The sequence below is a fragment of the Mastigoproctus giganteus genome, chromosome 5 (genome assembly GCF_048544385.1).
Source record: "Mastigoproctus giganteus isolate SK-2022 chromosome 5, ASM4854438v1, whole genome shotgun sequence".
Taxonomy (NCBI): domain Eukaryota; kingdom Metazoa; phylum Arthropoda; class Arachnida; order Uropygi; family Thelyphonidae; genus Mastigoproctus; species Mastigoproctus giganteus.
The window spans coordinates 64,517,697-64,534,558 of record NC_143579.1 but is presented as its reverse complement, the minus strand read 5'-3'; the positions used below and the strand labels follow the sequence as shown (position 1 = coordinate 64,534,558).

At 37.7% G+C, this 16,862-nt stretch overlaps 1 protein-coding gene across 7 annotated transcripts in view; it reads left to right on the top strand.

The window, feature by feature from the left end:
- LOC150085455 (uncharacterized) overlaps positions 1-16,862 on the top strand; it is a 1,845,429-nt gene that overhangs the window by 1,317,861 nt on the left and 510,706 nt on the right. For all 7 annotated transcript variants that reach the window (XM_090374043.1, XM_090374041.1, XM_090374042.1 and 4 more), the window contains one exon: positions 15,199-15,327. In XM_090374043.1, coding sequence (XP_090230169.1) covers positions 15,199-15,327 — 129 coding nt within the window. The remainder of the gene's footprint in view (positions 1-15,198; positions 15,328-16,862) is intronic.

Genomic DNA, 16,862 nt, shown 5'->3' with positions numbered 1-16,862 from the left:
TATAATCCATTCATTGACTGACCAGCCAGTCAGCAAGCTCTCTTCTTTTCTGATCCAGAAATGTTTAGAGAATGCTGCTGGCTCACCGAAAATGGTTCGCTGACTAAAATCAGGTGACTTGCTAGTTGAAACAATAGAACGCAAGCACTCCGATAAATTACTTTAATGTGCTCTCGCCGAAGCACATTATATTAGATTGCTATAACAAAAATATTTCTAGATCCTGACTGGCTTCCCTTATTGTTAGTTCTTTGAATGAAGTAGTTCTGGTGAAAAATTCAGAACAACTAATTATTTTCAAAGTGCACCTATGTCTAAATTTACTTGTTCATAAAAAAAAAAATTTTTTTTAGAATATTATGAATGGCATCATGTAGTCCCAAATTGTAAATACAGTTATGGAAGCATTTGCAGTGAGTGATTAACCAATTAAATCCAAAGTGAAAAGTAGAGGATTTAAAAGAAGAGAAAAAATCAGTTTTAAAAAAATACAGCAAAAGCATTCAATGTTACACCCTCTATATTTTTTACGTTTTTAAATGAATCATGATTTTGCAACCGTCCACACACCACAACAGCATATTGGCAACATTTTACAAAAAAAAATAAAATAAATAAAATAATATGTGATTATGAAATTTGGTACCTGTAATTGCTTTTTATTTTGTAGACCTGATCCAGCACACACAAGGAACAGAACGTTCCTCCCAAACTTTGTTTCCGTATCAAGAAAACATCAGCTGTAGCATATGAAATGTTAAATGAGGCTTATGGGAATCTACACTTCAATATAGCACAGTTCACAGGTGGTTTTGAATTTTTAAAGATGGACATGATTCAATCACAAAAATCAGCAGTCCTGGAGTTCCAACCACTGCCATCATCACACAAACCATAAATGTTGCTTCTAAATCGGTGGTCTCTCACGATTATGGTTTCACAATTATGAAACCATAATCGTGAGAGATCACCGTACAACAGTAAGGCAAATGGTAGAGATGTTGAGTATGTCAGTAGAAAGCACTCACAGTATTCTCCATGGCCATTTGCATAGGACCTCCACATATTTTTTTACTCTGGCCATTTGCATAGGACCTCCACATATTTTTTTTACTCTGGCCATTTGCATGTGACGTGTTTGTGCACACTGGGTTCCAAGACTACTTTCACCTGGATAACAGCAAATTTGCATGACGGTTTCTCAGGAGTTGCAACAGATGGTTACTGGAGATGGTGAGGTCCTGCACAAGGTGATAATGGCAGATGAGACATGGCTTCATCATATCAACCGAGAGAGTAAGGCAGAAAACTGTTTGGAAGTCTACATCATTGGCAACATCAAAAAAAGCAAAAGTTGTGGCTTCAGTAGGGAAGGTTATGGTCATCTCTTTTTTTGACATTCAAGGAATGGTTTACCAGCATGTTTTGCCACATCAAACAACTGTTACAGAACCTTACTAACTGTACTGCATGCTTCCCTGGATCACATTCATCACAAACAACCACAACTGCATGTGGGTAGATGAATGCTGCCTCCTGACAATGTGAGATCTCACATTGTTCAACTGTGCTGTGTTGACATAGCCATCTGTGCATATACTTGACAGTTTCCAGCATATGCTGGAAACTGTCAAGTATATGCACAGTTGGTTCTAATTCAGAAACCATGGTAGAAGCAGCAGTTTTTACCTTGTTATAACAGTTCCCAGAGAACCTGCCCTAAGTAAATTAATGTGCATATAAAGTTTAATTGTTAACTATTGCAATAGCATTAATGCCACATATCAATAGCACCAACTTATGAATTAATAGGTTAATTCATTATAGTAGCAATTAACATAAAATAAGAAATAAAGTATAAATAAAGATATATATATATATATATATATATATTATAATATAATGTTAAATAGATATGAATATATTTATTTACAATTCACTATTAAATTTTTTTCTATATCTACATTTGCTTAACGATAAAATTTTGAGGAAAACCCTGTCACAAAAAATTTAAGCAATTTTTTGTTGACATAGACATCTGTTAGGTGTGTCTGTGTCTTCTTGTTAGAAATTAACATATATCACTGTATCTTAACCCATTCGAAATTCTGGGATAACTACTGTTTATATAGCTTCTGTCAAAATTTCATATTGTAAGATGGTGGATGTTTATGAGAATAATTTCATTATATATACTTCCTGTTTTCAACATCACACTATGGCCTTATACTAGGCCGACCGGGCTAGCCGAGTGGGTAAAGTACCTGCCCGGCAACCCAAAGGTCGCGGGTTCGATTCCCGCCTCGGGCTTGGATCAAAGTACTACAAAAACCTTGGGAGGTGCAATATGGCCACAGAAGCCGATGCGCCAACAACTACCAAATCCAAATCCAATCCTTATACTAGGTGATGTGCCATTAAAGCCTAAATTAATAAACTAAGCCGACCTGGCTCGCCGGGTGGGTAAAGTGCCTACCTAGCAACCCAAAGGTCGTGGGTTCGAATCCCGCCTCGGGCTTGGATAAAAGTACTGCAAAAACCTTGGGAGGTGCATTATGGCCACAGAAGCCGATGCGCCAACAACTACTACCAAAAAAAAATAAAAATAAACTAATTTCAAGGTACCGGTTCAAACATGGAATGGAAACACAATACATTTCTGCTCTGTGTTTTGCACCTATTTTGGGCCCCCCTGAACATGAGCACCTGTATGTGGTGAGGGGACCTCCCAGTGATGATTCTGACTTTTCAGATTACCACTGGAAATAAATACACCACTTCAGCCCCTGCTTCAACAAGACAGGAGGGAGGTCCCAGACCAGCGCTACTGGGATCAATTGACTGGTGGTTCTTACTGCTAGGGTCAACTGCATTCCAATGTCTCCCTCCTTTTGGCCCTCGGACAGGATCAAGACTTATTGGAAACGTGGGTATGGTGCTCCTAAGCAAACTTGACATCCTCTTGTAGAGCTCTGTGGTGGGTGAGGTACTTAGGGAATCGGAAATTTTTATCTTACTCATATGAGTAATATAAATCCTACTTCTTCTGGGGCCCCAACAAGGCCCCTACCTAATTGACCAGATGAGAATGGCAGCAATTCTGTTAAAAGAGCCAGAACTGAGGATAAAACACCATCTGTGACACCGCTTTTTCTCATTCTCCATTCCACCAGGGAGCAGTCAATCAGGAAGATGTCACCCTTCTTTATCCAGAAAGGATTAGAAGGGTTGGTAGGATCACCAAAATCCGTAAAATGGCTGCGTTCTGGCAACCTTTTGGTCGAAGCTTCTAGCACAAAATAAGCGGAAAAAATCATGAAATCTACATACATAGGGGGAATGCCTATCACCGTAACCCCCCCCACCACAAACTGATTTCTTCACGAGGGGGCCTCAGGTGCCAAGCAATTCTGTGATCAAGTGAATTTGCTCTGAATTAGCACTCTTTCTTGAAGTATAAATCGTTTCCTTATTTAAAGTATTTATTAACACACAATTAAATAATCTATAGTAAAGAAAGAAACTTTACTAGATTAAGAATGAAAGCAACCTTCTCTTTTCCTTTTCTTTTCTTGTATATATCTTAATTACTAACCTCCTAGTGCTTGGTCACAGGGTGGCAGGGCCGGTAACCTGGAGGGGAAAAGCTCTCCCTTCCAGGGAGAAATGGAGTGAACTGACTCCAATACCCAGAAACCCACTGGGTCGATGGATCCAAATGTAACTGATCCAAGACATGAAGGATCTATTTCTCTTGGAGCATAAGAAAGTTTGTTTTCTAGATTTATTGTAATTGCTTTATTGTAATTTTTTGTAATTGCTTTATTGTAATTTATTGTAAATGACTAGAAAAGTGACAGAAATGACTCATTCTCCACAAAGAGAATGAAAACTGACATAAACACCTTAAATGCCCCAGCATTTAAGGTGTTTAAGTCAGTTTTTAGTATGTCAGAAAATAACATTCAAATAATGAGAAATCGGTAGGCCAATTGTCGCCCTTTCTCATACAAAAGAATCTTGAGAGTTATGCCTGTCCAACAAAAAATGTTAAGAAATTAAAATCAGGTGATATTTTAGTAGAAACAGCACACTCTATACATTCCAAAAGACTGTTGCAAATGACAACCTTCGCAGGAATACCAGTAACGGTATCCCCTAACAATACCTTAAATACGTCAAAAGGTGTAATAATGGAATGGGACCTCCTAAACATACCTGAAGATGAAATTAAAATCAAACTCTAGGAACAAGGAGTAATTAATGTCAAAAGAATTACAATTAAAAAAGAAGGGATCGTCACTCCCACCAGAAACCTGATACTCACTTTCAACACACTGAAACCGCCCACATCAGTAAAAGCAGGATATCTCCATTGCAATATTAGACCGTACATCCTGAATCCTCTCCGCTGTTTCAACTGACAGAAGTTTGGACGTGCACAGACTGTATGTAGAGGAAAAACATGTGCAAACTGTGGATCCCAAGAATATTTCACCTCTACTTACACAGCTGGAAATCATAAATGTACAAACTGTAAAGGGGAACATACAGCATACTCAAGAGAGTGTGAAATCTGGAAGAAAGAAAAAAGAATACAAAAGTACAAAGCAGAAAATGGAGTTACATATCAGGAAGCGAAAAAAGCAATTACAATAAATCTAGAAAACAAACTTTCTTATGCTCAAGTCACCACAACCAAAAAGAGCCCGGAAATGAGACTTCCTAATTCAAAATTCTGTGGAACACAAACAGATGTCTCAATTCCCCTAAGAGAATCAATTTCAGAATGGGCACGTGAATTTTACAAACCTTCTCCACCACAAATACAACAAGAAAAAATGGTTAATACACCTCTATCTTTCCCCCTGGATAGTGCAGAAAATGAAAGAAGAAAAGTAAATAAAGAAAAGAAAAGTAATACAGAAACAAAGATTACAGAACAAATGGATATTGAGGCAGGAAATACCAGAAAGGTATTGAAATTTGAAATTTTTGCAGAAGAAGAAATGGATACAGAAGACCTTATTTTCCAAAGAAAAACAAAACCAAGGCAGACAAAGCAAAAACATTCCCAAGGAACCAATACGAGGAATCATCTAAACCAAAATGACAGACACAATTATCCAGTGGAACTGTCAAGGTTTCTGTGCAAACGTTAATGATATTATAGACCTCGTTATTCAGTATCATCCTTTAAGCATCTGCCTACGAGAAACTTATTTGAAATTACAGGACAACAGTACCATTAAAAACTATACCATATTCAGAAAGGACCATATATCGGATGGATCAAAGCGACGAGAAGTTGCAATATTAGTCAATAGACATGTGCCATCTCAAGAAATACCATTGAACACCCCCTTAGAAGCAGTTGCAGTCCGTCTAGCAATAGACTTCGATATTACTGTAACCTCAATATATCTACCTCCTAGTCAAGAATTCTATTTGAAAGATTTTGAAGCACTGATTGCCCAACTATCCTCTCCGTTCTTCATTTTAGGTGACCTAAATGGGCATCCCACACTATGGGGCGATCCCAAAATAGACCAGAAGGGTAAACAAATCAAGAAAATAATAGTTGAGAACGACCTCATGATTCTGAATGATGGTACACATAGATATTTCCACCTGCCATCAAAAAGCAGCTCTGCAATAGACTTATCAATCTGTTCCTTCAAACTGCATCTAACGATTCAATGGACATCCATTGGGCAGTGAACACTACCCCATATTCTTGAAAATCGTAAAGAAAGCTCCATGCCAAGCCAAGCAGACATCCCAAATGGAAAATATATGATGGGGACTGGGAAACTTTCAGGATACTAACGAAATTAGATTGCAATATTATTAAACAAGAATCAATACAAGCAGCAGTGGCTTATGTCACAAATATCGTTCTCCAAGCAGCCAAAAAGACAATACCCAAAACTCATGATAACATTAGAATGTATCCAAAATCATAGTGGAACAGTGAGTGTCTGGAAGCTAAAAAACAAATGAATAGAGCCTGCCTCTTTCGCAAAAATCCAACAACAGATAATCTAATCCAATTCAAGAGGGCCAGAGCTAAGGTCAGGAAAGTACACAAAATCAGCAAAAAAAGCAACATGGATGAAATTCACATCCACTGTAACCAGTTCCACATCAGCTACACTTATCTGGAAGAAGATTAGAAAGAGGACAAACAGTTCCCAAAAAAACTCCATCCCATTACTGAATTGGAAAGGGCAGTTGGTTACAAATCCCTTAAATATTGTCAATGTGCTTGATGAAAATTTTGTCAATACATCGCTAATTTTGCATACCCGACTACTTTCAAAACTCACAAGAATGAGGCCGAAAAAACAAATCTAAACTTTTCCACCAAAAATAGTGAACAATACAACTTGCCACTCACAGTAGCAGAACTAAAACAAACTCTGCTACAGATGAAACAGTGCAGTTGACTCCGATGAAATACATTATGCAATGATACAACAATTAGATGAACAATCTCAATTAGCCCTGTTAGATTTATTCAACAAGATATATCTTGAAAATACTTTTCCAGACAAATGGCATCATGCAATAATACTAGCTTTCCCGAAACAGGGAAAAGACCTATCAGATCCACAGAATTATCGCCCTATAGCTTTGACTAGCTGCTTAGGCAAGATCCTTGAGAAAATGGTCAATAATAGATTAACTTAGTACCTAGAAAATAATAATCTTCTCAATCCAACACAATGTGGTTTTCGGAAAAATCGCTCTACATTAGATGTACTTGTACAATTGGAAAACCAGGTAAGAAATGCTTTTCTCAGAAAACATCAAGTCATGGTTAATTTTGATATCGAGAAAGTATACGACACCACATGGTGCTATGGTATTCTTAAAAGGTTACATCAACTTGGCCTTAGAGGAAACCTACCCTTATACATAGGCAATTTTCTTAAGAATAGAACTTTCCAAGTGCGAATTAACAATACCCTTTCCCCAACATTTGTCCAGGAAGAAGGAGTTCCTCAGGTATCCGTACTAAGTGCCACACTTTTTTCAGTCCACTTCAACAATAATAGAACAAATACCAAACAACATCTTCACAACTGTTTATGCTAATGATTGTAGCATTTCTTATCAAGCACAACATATGAGGACAATAGAATGGCAATTACAAATAGCCATAAACAAAGTTATAAAATGGACAGAAACAAATGGATACAGAATTTCTGTGCAAGAGACCGTGTATGTATTCACTTTTGCAGGAAAAGGAATATCCATCCTGATCCAGAACTCAGGCTGAAAGGACAGATCATTCTGGTCAAAAATAGTGTCCATTTCTTGGGACTTGTCTTTGACAAGAAATTAACATTTTTGGAGCATATTAGACATATAAGATTTCAATGTCTGAAGAAAATGAACATCTTAAAGGTGCTATCCGCTATATCATGGGGAGCAAATAGAACAGTTCTACTACGATTATATCAATTACTCATCCAGTCTAAGTTAGACTATGGTGCCCCAGTCTATGACTCAGCAAGACCTAGTGCCCTGAGATGGCTTGATCCAGTACATCACTTTGCTCTCCGGATAGCCCTTGGGGTTTTCCGAACTTCACCTGTGCAGAGCCTCTATGCTGAGGCCTAAGAACCTCCTTTACAAATCAGAAGACAATCAATTACTTTTTTATGCAGCTAAAATAAAATCCCTACCAGGACACCCCCTACAGAAAATTCTTTTTACATCAGAATGGGAGCAACAGTACCATCAACACAACAAATCAATAAATGCGAACATGAGATTAAAAATCCTTCTCCTCAGCAGAGATCTTAACCTGGATAATATCACTCCACTGAAGAAGCAGTCTGCACAACCACCATGGATAATCAAACTGCCTACGTGCGACTTTTTGTTCCACTTTTGGAGCAAGCAAACACTTCCTCATATAAATTATCAACAGCTGCATGCTGCTTACAAGTCACAATTTTCAGATCATTGCATTTTATATACAAATGGATCAAAAACTGAATCTCATGTGGCAGCAGCAGTCTACTTTTCATACACCACATCAGCCCAAAAACTCCCAAAACACTGGAGCATTTATACTGCAGAACTGCAAGCCATTATGTTAGCGCTAAACCAAATCAAACATACAAGTTCCAGAGATAGCATTATTTTCACTGATTCCCTTAGCTCCATAATGGCAATACAAAATATCAATTCCAAAAAACATCGACTACAACAACAAATTCAATGCACGTATCAAAACTCCTAGAACAATGTCATAATATTAGATTTTGATGGATCCCAAGTCATGTCAGAATATATGGTAATGAACAAGCAGACAGCTACTAAAGAAGCCAACAGCATCATTTCTGTATCAGAATATATCCCTTTCTTCAATTACAAACAAGTTATTCATCACAGTGGGTTACATCACTGGCAACAGCAATGAAAAGTCTTAACCAATAACAAACTGCATTCAATTAAAAATCTGCTCCAACCATGGAAATCCAGCATACAACAAGACAGACATTAAGAATAGGACACACTCATTTCAGCCACTGTTATCTCTTGCGAGGAGAGGAACCCCCCCTCTATGTCCTACCTGCCATACACAACAAACAGTGGATCTTGTACTAATTACTTATGGCGCCTCCGTAACCAGGTGGGAAGGAGCAGCAGCAACAGTGCATAGCACACGCTTGATTAGACCGGGGTTCGAGCCCATCACCACCAAATACGGAGGATGCGGCAAGGTCAGGGAATGACCACCGCATATCCCGGAGCAATATGGCCTTAGTTGCTAATGCTCCTAAAAACCAAAATAACTAACTAACTAACTAATTACTTATCCAATATTTGTAGCAGAGCGCCGAAATTACTTTAAAGATCTAATAACCAAGGATCACTCCCTCACTCTCAAAACTATATTGGAAGACAGGAAAAATATAACAGATGTTTTTCAGTTCCTCAAAGAAATAAACTTCTATAACCAAATATGAAATCAAATGTTATCCCGGTATTAAGCTGTACACACTTATTTATCCTTCTAAAGTCTTTCCAGCAAACACAAGCACAAAGAGAACTGCCATATAAATGCTTCAAGGCGCATTTTAGCCACAGTAGCTCTTGTGCCAAGAACTCATAAATCAATCAATCAATCAATCTTCATGAGGAGTCATATCATAGTGGGACCTTCTTCATGTATCAGAAGAAGAGATCTGCTCTGAACTGAAAGACCAAGGAGTGACAGCTGTCAAGAGAATATCAATGCAAAAGGATGGGAATCTCATCCCTACCCGAGTTCACATCCTAATATTCAACATCCCGCAGCCTCCATGTTCCACAAGACAGGATACTTAAACTGCCCACTGAGGATTTACATTCTAAACCCACTAAGGTGTTTTTAATGTCAAAAATACTACCATTCACAAACAGCTTGTTATGGTAACCCTGCTTGTGCTCAATGTGGTTCGAAAGACCATGAGAGCAAGGAATGTTCAGCTTCCAAACTGATCTGTGTAAATTGCCAAGCAGAGCACAGAGCACCCTGCCTACTCGAGAACATGCCAGCAATGGAAAGACAAAAAAGAAATCGAAAAACTAAAAACAGAGCTGAAGATCTCCTACCCAGATGTTAGAAAATGCATCCAACCAATAAATAGCGGGAAGTCTTCATAGGCTCAGAAGGGTTCTGCGAAGTGCACTATTGGTACGCAAACTGAGATGACTATACCACCAAGAGAGTCACTCACTCTGATTACATGCTGTTTATTGAGTTCACAAAAGCCCACCCAAAAACACAGCCAGCTGCCACTCTTATATCCGTACCTCCTAGTGCTCCACCGCAACCAAAACCATGCGCTAAAGAAAAGCCAAAAAGATCGTAAGACCATCCCGTAATACTAGAAATAATGGATGTAGAGAATAAGGAGATACTGGATGAATCAGCCTTGGAACTCTTTCGGAGGAAGAAATGGACATGGGACAGCGTCCATACTTCCCCAAAAAAGATAAATCCAAAACGGACAAAAGTAAACCCTCAGCACCTCGAAAGCTGCCTGATGGGCCCACCAAGCCAAAATAATGCCGAAATTCCTACAATGGAATTGTCATGGATTCCTGCAAAATACTGATGACATCAAGGCCCTCCTGCAGAAACATGAGCCAGTCTGCTTTTGTTTGCAGGAGACTTACTTAAATGATGACCCCATCATGCATAACATCCCAATTTTTCATAAGGATAGAATTGCTAATGGGCCTGCTCATGGAGGAGTAGCTATCTTTGTGAGCAACCAAATCTCAGTTCAGTAAATTCTTTAAAATCCAGCGTCATCAGGGATTGATGTTAAAGTGGAGTTTAAAATTTTCTGGAATATAAGCGAAGATGGAAAAAAAGAGTTCAGATTTTAAAAAGTTTTGTATTCAGTAGTTCAGCAGTTTGCACTAACAACTAAATTTATTTATTTCTCTGAGCATTCATAATGTCTAAAAGGTAATGTAACTCTTATTTACGGTGGTTACAAATGTAAATAAGAGTAAACAAAATCACAGCAAATGTACTGTTGTACCACTTTTAAATGCATTCCTAATAGAGAGAGAGAGTCAGAGTGAATATCAGAGAATTTGCCTTAGAGAAACAAGATAGCATTATTTGAGGCATACGATGCAAGAAAGCAAGCTCATGCAGCATCAACCAAAAAAAAAAAACACCTCCCATTTCACCCATCCATTCACTCCAAATGCCTGTCCAGCTCAGCCTTAAATTTATTTAAGTTATCAACTTCCAAGTCTGTTCAAACAATCAACTACCCGCGGGCTAAAGGCAAATCTTTGCACATCTATTCTACAATTGTCTTTCCTCAATTTAAATCTATGCCTCCTCTGGTTCTTAATCCCATTAGCATTGAACTTGCTCAACCCGTTCAAGACTTACTCGCATGTGCCTAGTCTCCAGGTGCTGCAATTTGCAGAACTTCAGCCTTCTCGGTAAGAGCACCCCTTTGTTCCCCTCACCAATTTTGTTGCTCTTCTTTGTACTCGTTCTAGAAACTCTACATCCTTCCTAAAATGAGGCCTCCTGACCTGTACACAGTACTCAAGGTGTGGCCTGACCATTACATTGTATGATGGGATAATCACCTCCTTGTCCCTGCTAGCAAAATTCCTATATATCATTGACAAGACTCCATTACCTGTTCTGGCCGCCCGTCTGCACTGCTCAGCAAACTTCATATCTGACTGCACAATTACCCTAGGTGTTTTTTACTCTCTACTTCCCTGAGTGTAGTACTACACAGTTGGTTCATATGTCTTGGGTTACTGCTACCCATATGCAGTACTTTGCATTTATCAATGTTAAACTTCAGTTGCTACTTTTCAGCCCATTTTCCCAACTTATCTAGATCCAGTTGGAGTAGCATACTGTCTTTACTGTCGTTAACAACTCTGCCATTCTTTATATCATCTACTAACCTGGACATTAAGCCTGATATACCTTCATCTATATCATTGATAAATACACAAAACAACAATGGGCACAGCACCGAACTCTGGGGAACTCCACTAATAACATTAGTCCACGAAAAGCAGTGTCCGTTTATTACCCCTCACTGTCGTCTCCCACTCAACCATTCCTTTATCCATTGTAGCAACTTTCCCTTAATGCCATACTGCTCCAATTTGTACAGCAAATGTGCAGTAGTATGAAAAGCTTTCCTGAAATCCAAGTATATGATATCAAAATTATTTTTTGCATCCAGTTCCTTTGTGACCACAACATATTATCCAATCAAATTGGTCAGACAAGACCTCCCTTTAACAAACCCATGCTGTGTCTTAGCTATTACTGCAGCCTTGTCTAGATGATCCTGCAATGCTTTTTTAACCAGTGACTCCATTATTTTCCCTGGAACGCAAGTTAAACTAACAGGTCTATAGTTACTTGACACCTTTTTATCTCCCTTTGTGAATTGGGGATAAATTTTCACATCTCCCGTCCATGGGGACCTCCTCTGAGTCCAAGGAAGCTCTCATAATTGTGGCTAAGAGTTTGCTTACTTCCTTTGCTGCCTCCTTCATCATAACCCGATAGATTTCATCTGCCCCAGGTGCCTTTTTTATGTTTAACTTCAACAATTTCCCTCCACTTTGCTCTCGGTTATCACAAAAATCATTTAGCTCCCTGTTAGATTTTGATAAACTTCTGGCATTCCCTTCCTTGAATAACTCCTCATGTTTGAATGTAGATGCAGAATACTCATTCAGTTTATCAGCTACCTGAGCGTCATCATCAGTAGTCAAAACCATCTGTGTTAAGTGGACCAATCTGATTCATCCCTTTCCTTCTAGAGTTTACATAAGTAAAGAACTCTTTGCTATTTTTCTTTGCATCCTTTGCCAAAGATTACTCGTAATCTGCATTCACCTGGCTAATAGAGGGCGCTGACTCTCCTTAAAAATTACAGCTGTGAATTACAGGCTCCGAAAAAAGCGATGTGTTTGCCATTTTATTTACATAATTGTTATTTTATATGTAGTCTTATAGTTCTAGTTATGTTGATTATTTTTAATTTAGATAAGAGTTTTTTTGTATATTACTACTTAATATATCTTGAGGCCAAGCGATCTTGCAGTGCAATTTTGAGTCGGTTTGTTGCGATATAAACACTGGGAAAGGGAAATGAGAGGAGGAGTATGTTATAAGCCTAATGACACTGATGAGTACAATCAACAGTTGTGCAGAGAAATAGAATGAGCCAGTAAATAAGAATGTCTTGTAATGGGGGATTTTAACTTTCCAGATATTGACTGGAACTTGTGGATTAATCACTTGCATGCTAGCAGCAAGACTTTTGTGGATTTACTTGAGGATTGTTTTCTAATGGTGAATACCCTTGATCTGATTATCAGCAGCAATGATGCATGCATTAGGAAACTGCAGATAAAGGAACCACTAGGTGTCAGTGATCACAGTGTACTGATGTGGGATTTACTTAAAGATGTAACTACGATCATGGGTAAAGGGAAGGGTTTTTCTTTTTGTAAAGGTAACTACAGAGGGCACAGACAATTTTTAAATTCTATGGAGTAGGATCAACTGATGATGTTACCAATGGTGAATTCTAAATGGGAAGCATTCAGGGACTTAATCTTGGAGGCTACTAGGCTTTTCATACCAAATAAGAAACACTGTTCGAGGTTCAGGCCTAAATGGATATCGAATGAATTAATGAGATTTGTGGCAGAGAAAAAAATGCGTGGAAAGATATAAATTATCAGGTGACACAGAAGCCTACGACAAATATAAGCTAGTCTCTAATCAAGTCACAAAGGAGGTTAGACAGGCGAAGGCAGATTACGTGAAATATTTGGCAAAAGGATGCAAATAAAAACAGCAATCAGTTCTTTACTTATGTAAACTCTAGAAGGAAGGGGTTGGATCAGATTGGTCCACTTAACATATATAGTTCGGCGATTAATGATCCTGCTCAAGTAGCTAAACTGAATGAGTATTCTGCATCTACATTCGAACATGAGGAGTTATTCAAGGAGGGGAATACCAGAAGTTTTATCAGAATCTAATAGGGAGCTAAGTGATTTTGTGATAACTGAGATCAAAGTGGAGGAGAAATTGTTGAAGTTAAACATAAAAATGGCACCTGGGGGCAGATGAAATGTATCCAGTTATAATGGAGGCAGCAAAGGAAGTAAGCAAACCCTTGGCCATAATTATGAGAGCATCCTTAGATTCAGGGGGAGTCCCCATGGACTGGAGATGTGCAAATATATCCCAATTCACAAAAGGGTGACACAAATAATTATAGACCTGTTAGTTTAACTTCTGTTCCGGGGAAAATAATGGAGTCACTGGTTAAAGAGATGATACAGGATCACCTGGAGAAGACAGCAGCAATAGTTCAGACACAGATGGGTTTGTTAATGGAAGTCTTGTCTGACCAATTTGATTGTATACTACAATGTGGTCACAAAGGAACTGGATGATAAAAATAATTTTGATATCATATACTTGGATTTCAGGAAAACTTTTGGTAGTATTGCACATGGAAGACTGCTGTACAAATTGGAGCAGTATGGCATTAAGGGCAAGTTATTGCAATGGATAATGGGATGGTTGAGTGAGAGACAGCATAGAGTGGTAATAAATGGACACTGCTCTATGGACTAATGTTATTAGCGGAGTCCCCCAAGGTTCAGTGCTGGACCCATTGTTGTTTTGTGTATATATCAATGATATTGATGAAGGTATATGAGGCCTAAAGTCCAAGTTAGTAGATGATACATAAAATGGCAGGGTTGTTAATGACACTAAAGACAGTACGCTACTGCACACCCAGGGTCCTGAGCTGGATATCATCATTCTTCTCTTTCCTGGTGATTCTCCTTCTACTTCTGACACACACACACACACACACACACACACACACACACACACACACACACACACACACACACACACACACACACACACACTCTCTCTCTCTCTCGCTCTCGCTCTCTCTCTCTCTCAGGGTAACTTGAATTTTTTTTTGGCTGGTGCAGCATAAGCTTTAGGCTTCCTTGCACCATACAGCTAAAAATAATAATAATAAAAATAATGATTGAGGTGTATAAGGCCTTGAATGGTTTGAGCAGGCTCAATGCTGAAAGGATACTTCTGCTTGCTCAAACTAAGAATCTGAGGGGGCATAGATTCAAATTGAGGAAAGACAGTTGTAGAATAGATGTGCAGAAGTTTGCCTTTAGCCATTGGGTAGTTGATTGCTGGAACAGACTTCCATCTCTTGTCGTGGAAGTTGATAGCTTAAATAAATTTAAGACTGAACTAACCAAATATTTGAAGTGGCCAGATGGGTGAAATGGGAAGTGTTTTTTTTTTTTTTCGACTGATGCTGTTATAAGCTTGCTTTCTTGCATCCTATGCCTCAACTAATGCTAATGCTAAGAGCTCGTTACTTATTAAAAACTTTTTTATGGACATGTATCCAAGGTATATGGTAATTATCACAACTTCATCTTACCTGATCTAAGCAGGCACGAATTAATAATGTAATGAGGTTAGATAATAGCTGACAGCTCCTCTTTTTGAGAAAGTTTAGCCTTTAAAATAGTTCACAGTAGAATGTAAAAATAGTAAATCAGATACTTAAACATTGATTCACACAAGCTGTATATTAAATTTTTATTTTTCAGGCACAAGCATTCCATCAAGAAATTCAGGATTTGCTGTTATGGTTAAGTGATACAGATGGCCAGCTTGTCACTTCAAAACCTGTTGGAGGGTTACCTGAAACTGCACGAGAACAGTTGAACAGATTCATGGTCAGTAAAGTACTTGTGTTCTTTTCTTATATAGATTAAGCTTAATGTGAAAAATTGTAGCTCTAAGCTTCTAAATGTTAATTTAGAAACATCTCTAAAAACAATTCACCTTTCTATTCTGCATATATAAATTTCGTGTGGAAATGATTAAATTAAAAGAAGGAAGACTAATAAGTTAAAGATCACTTAATTCTGACCACTTTGAAGTGCACTTCATTGAGTATGTCAAAACATAAATTTAATACAGTGAAGTAAACACAATGGCAAGAACTAATCTTTTCAAGAGAACACATTGTCATCTGTCGTATTATGCAATGTGTGCATGTATATGATAATTTTAATTATTAAAAGCAATTATCTATGAATAAAAAGCTCGTTTTGATTGGCTAGTAGAGAACTCAACTTTCTTGACACACCAGACATTAGTAAAATCAACCAGGGGTTTGGATTTTGGTGTGTGCAAATATTCTAATTAAACTTGTTATAGCAAGTTCTTCCATTGTGCAATTTTTACTGTCATTATTTAATTTAATTATAATTTTGGTATTATATAATTGTAATTTATGTATATTATTATGTGTATGTGTGATAAGTTCTGTTACTCTGTTTCTGGTATGTATGCTGTATTTGTGAAAGTAAGCATTTGTGTTTGATATATTGGAGTGTCCTTACCTGATGGAAGTTGACCCAATGTATTTGACTGAAAACCTTTCTTGGCAGCTGATTAAATATACTATATTATTTAAATCACTGATTTTATAAGAGGATATTTTGATATTGAGGAACATGGAACCCATAGTATGGGTTCCGTGTTCCTCAATATCATTAGTAAAATTGAAAAGGTAATTTTACATCTGTAGGCTTAAATATGTCTTTAATTTTGCTATCTAGAGAACTGTGATAAGGTAAAGATATGATTTTGTTGACATTTCCTAATGAGTTATTGAGTGGAGAAGATAAGTGTATGATGCATGTTATTATTTCATTTATGATGCAGAGGGGCTAGACCCTCAAGCTGAAAAATGAACACAGATAAAGTTCTTGATCCAGATTAACAGTAGAAGTGCAGTACTCTTTTTTGCCTTAGGGACCTGCATAAAAAGGACACTCTTATTTTCTAGGGGTGATGGGAAGGTTAATGCAAAAATTGTCCAGAATGAGTAGGCTCTAGAGTAAATATGGGTGCCTAAAAAAGTGCCTTGTTTTATAATAGTTAAATTCAAAAAATTGATAGTAGTGTCTTTTTCAATTTCAAAAGTATATTTCAATTGGGATGAGTAAGTTATTTTTTTTATTATTATTATTTATTTATTATTTTTTTTATGAAAACCTAAAAAACCGAGAGGTATCAGAACCTGTAGTACTTAGTACCGCTTGTGGGCTGAAGGTTGAGAAGATGGAAGCAGATAGTTGCTAACATTAGACTTGAATTTCTGTGCATTGTAATTTTCAGGAAATACTTATGAAGGAAGATTATTCCAGAAAACAGAAGTTGAATAAATAAATCAGGAAGAAAATTTGGCTCTGTGAGGTTG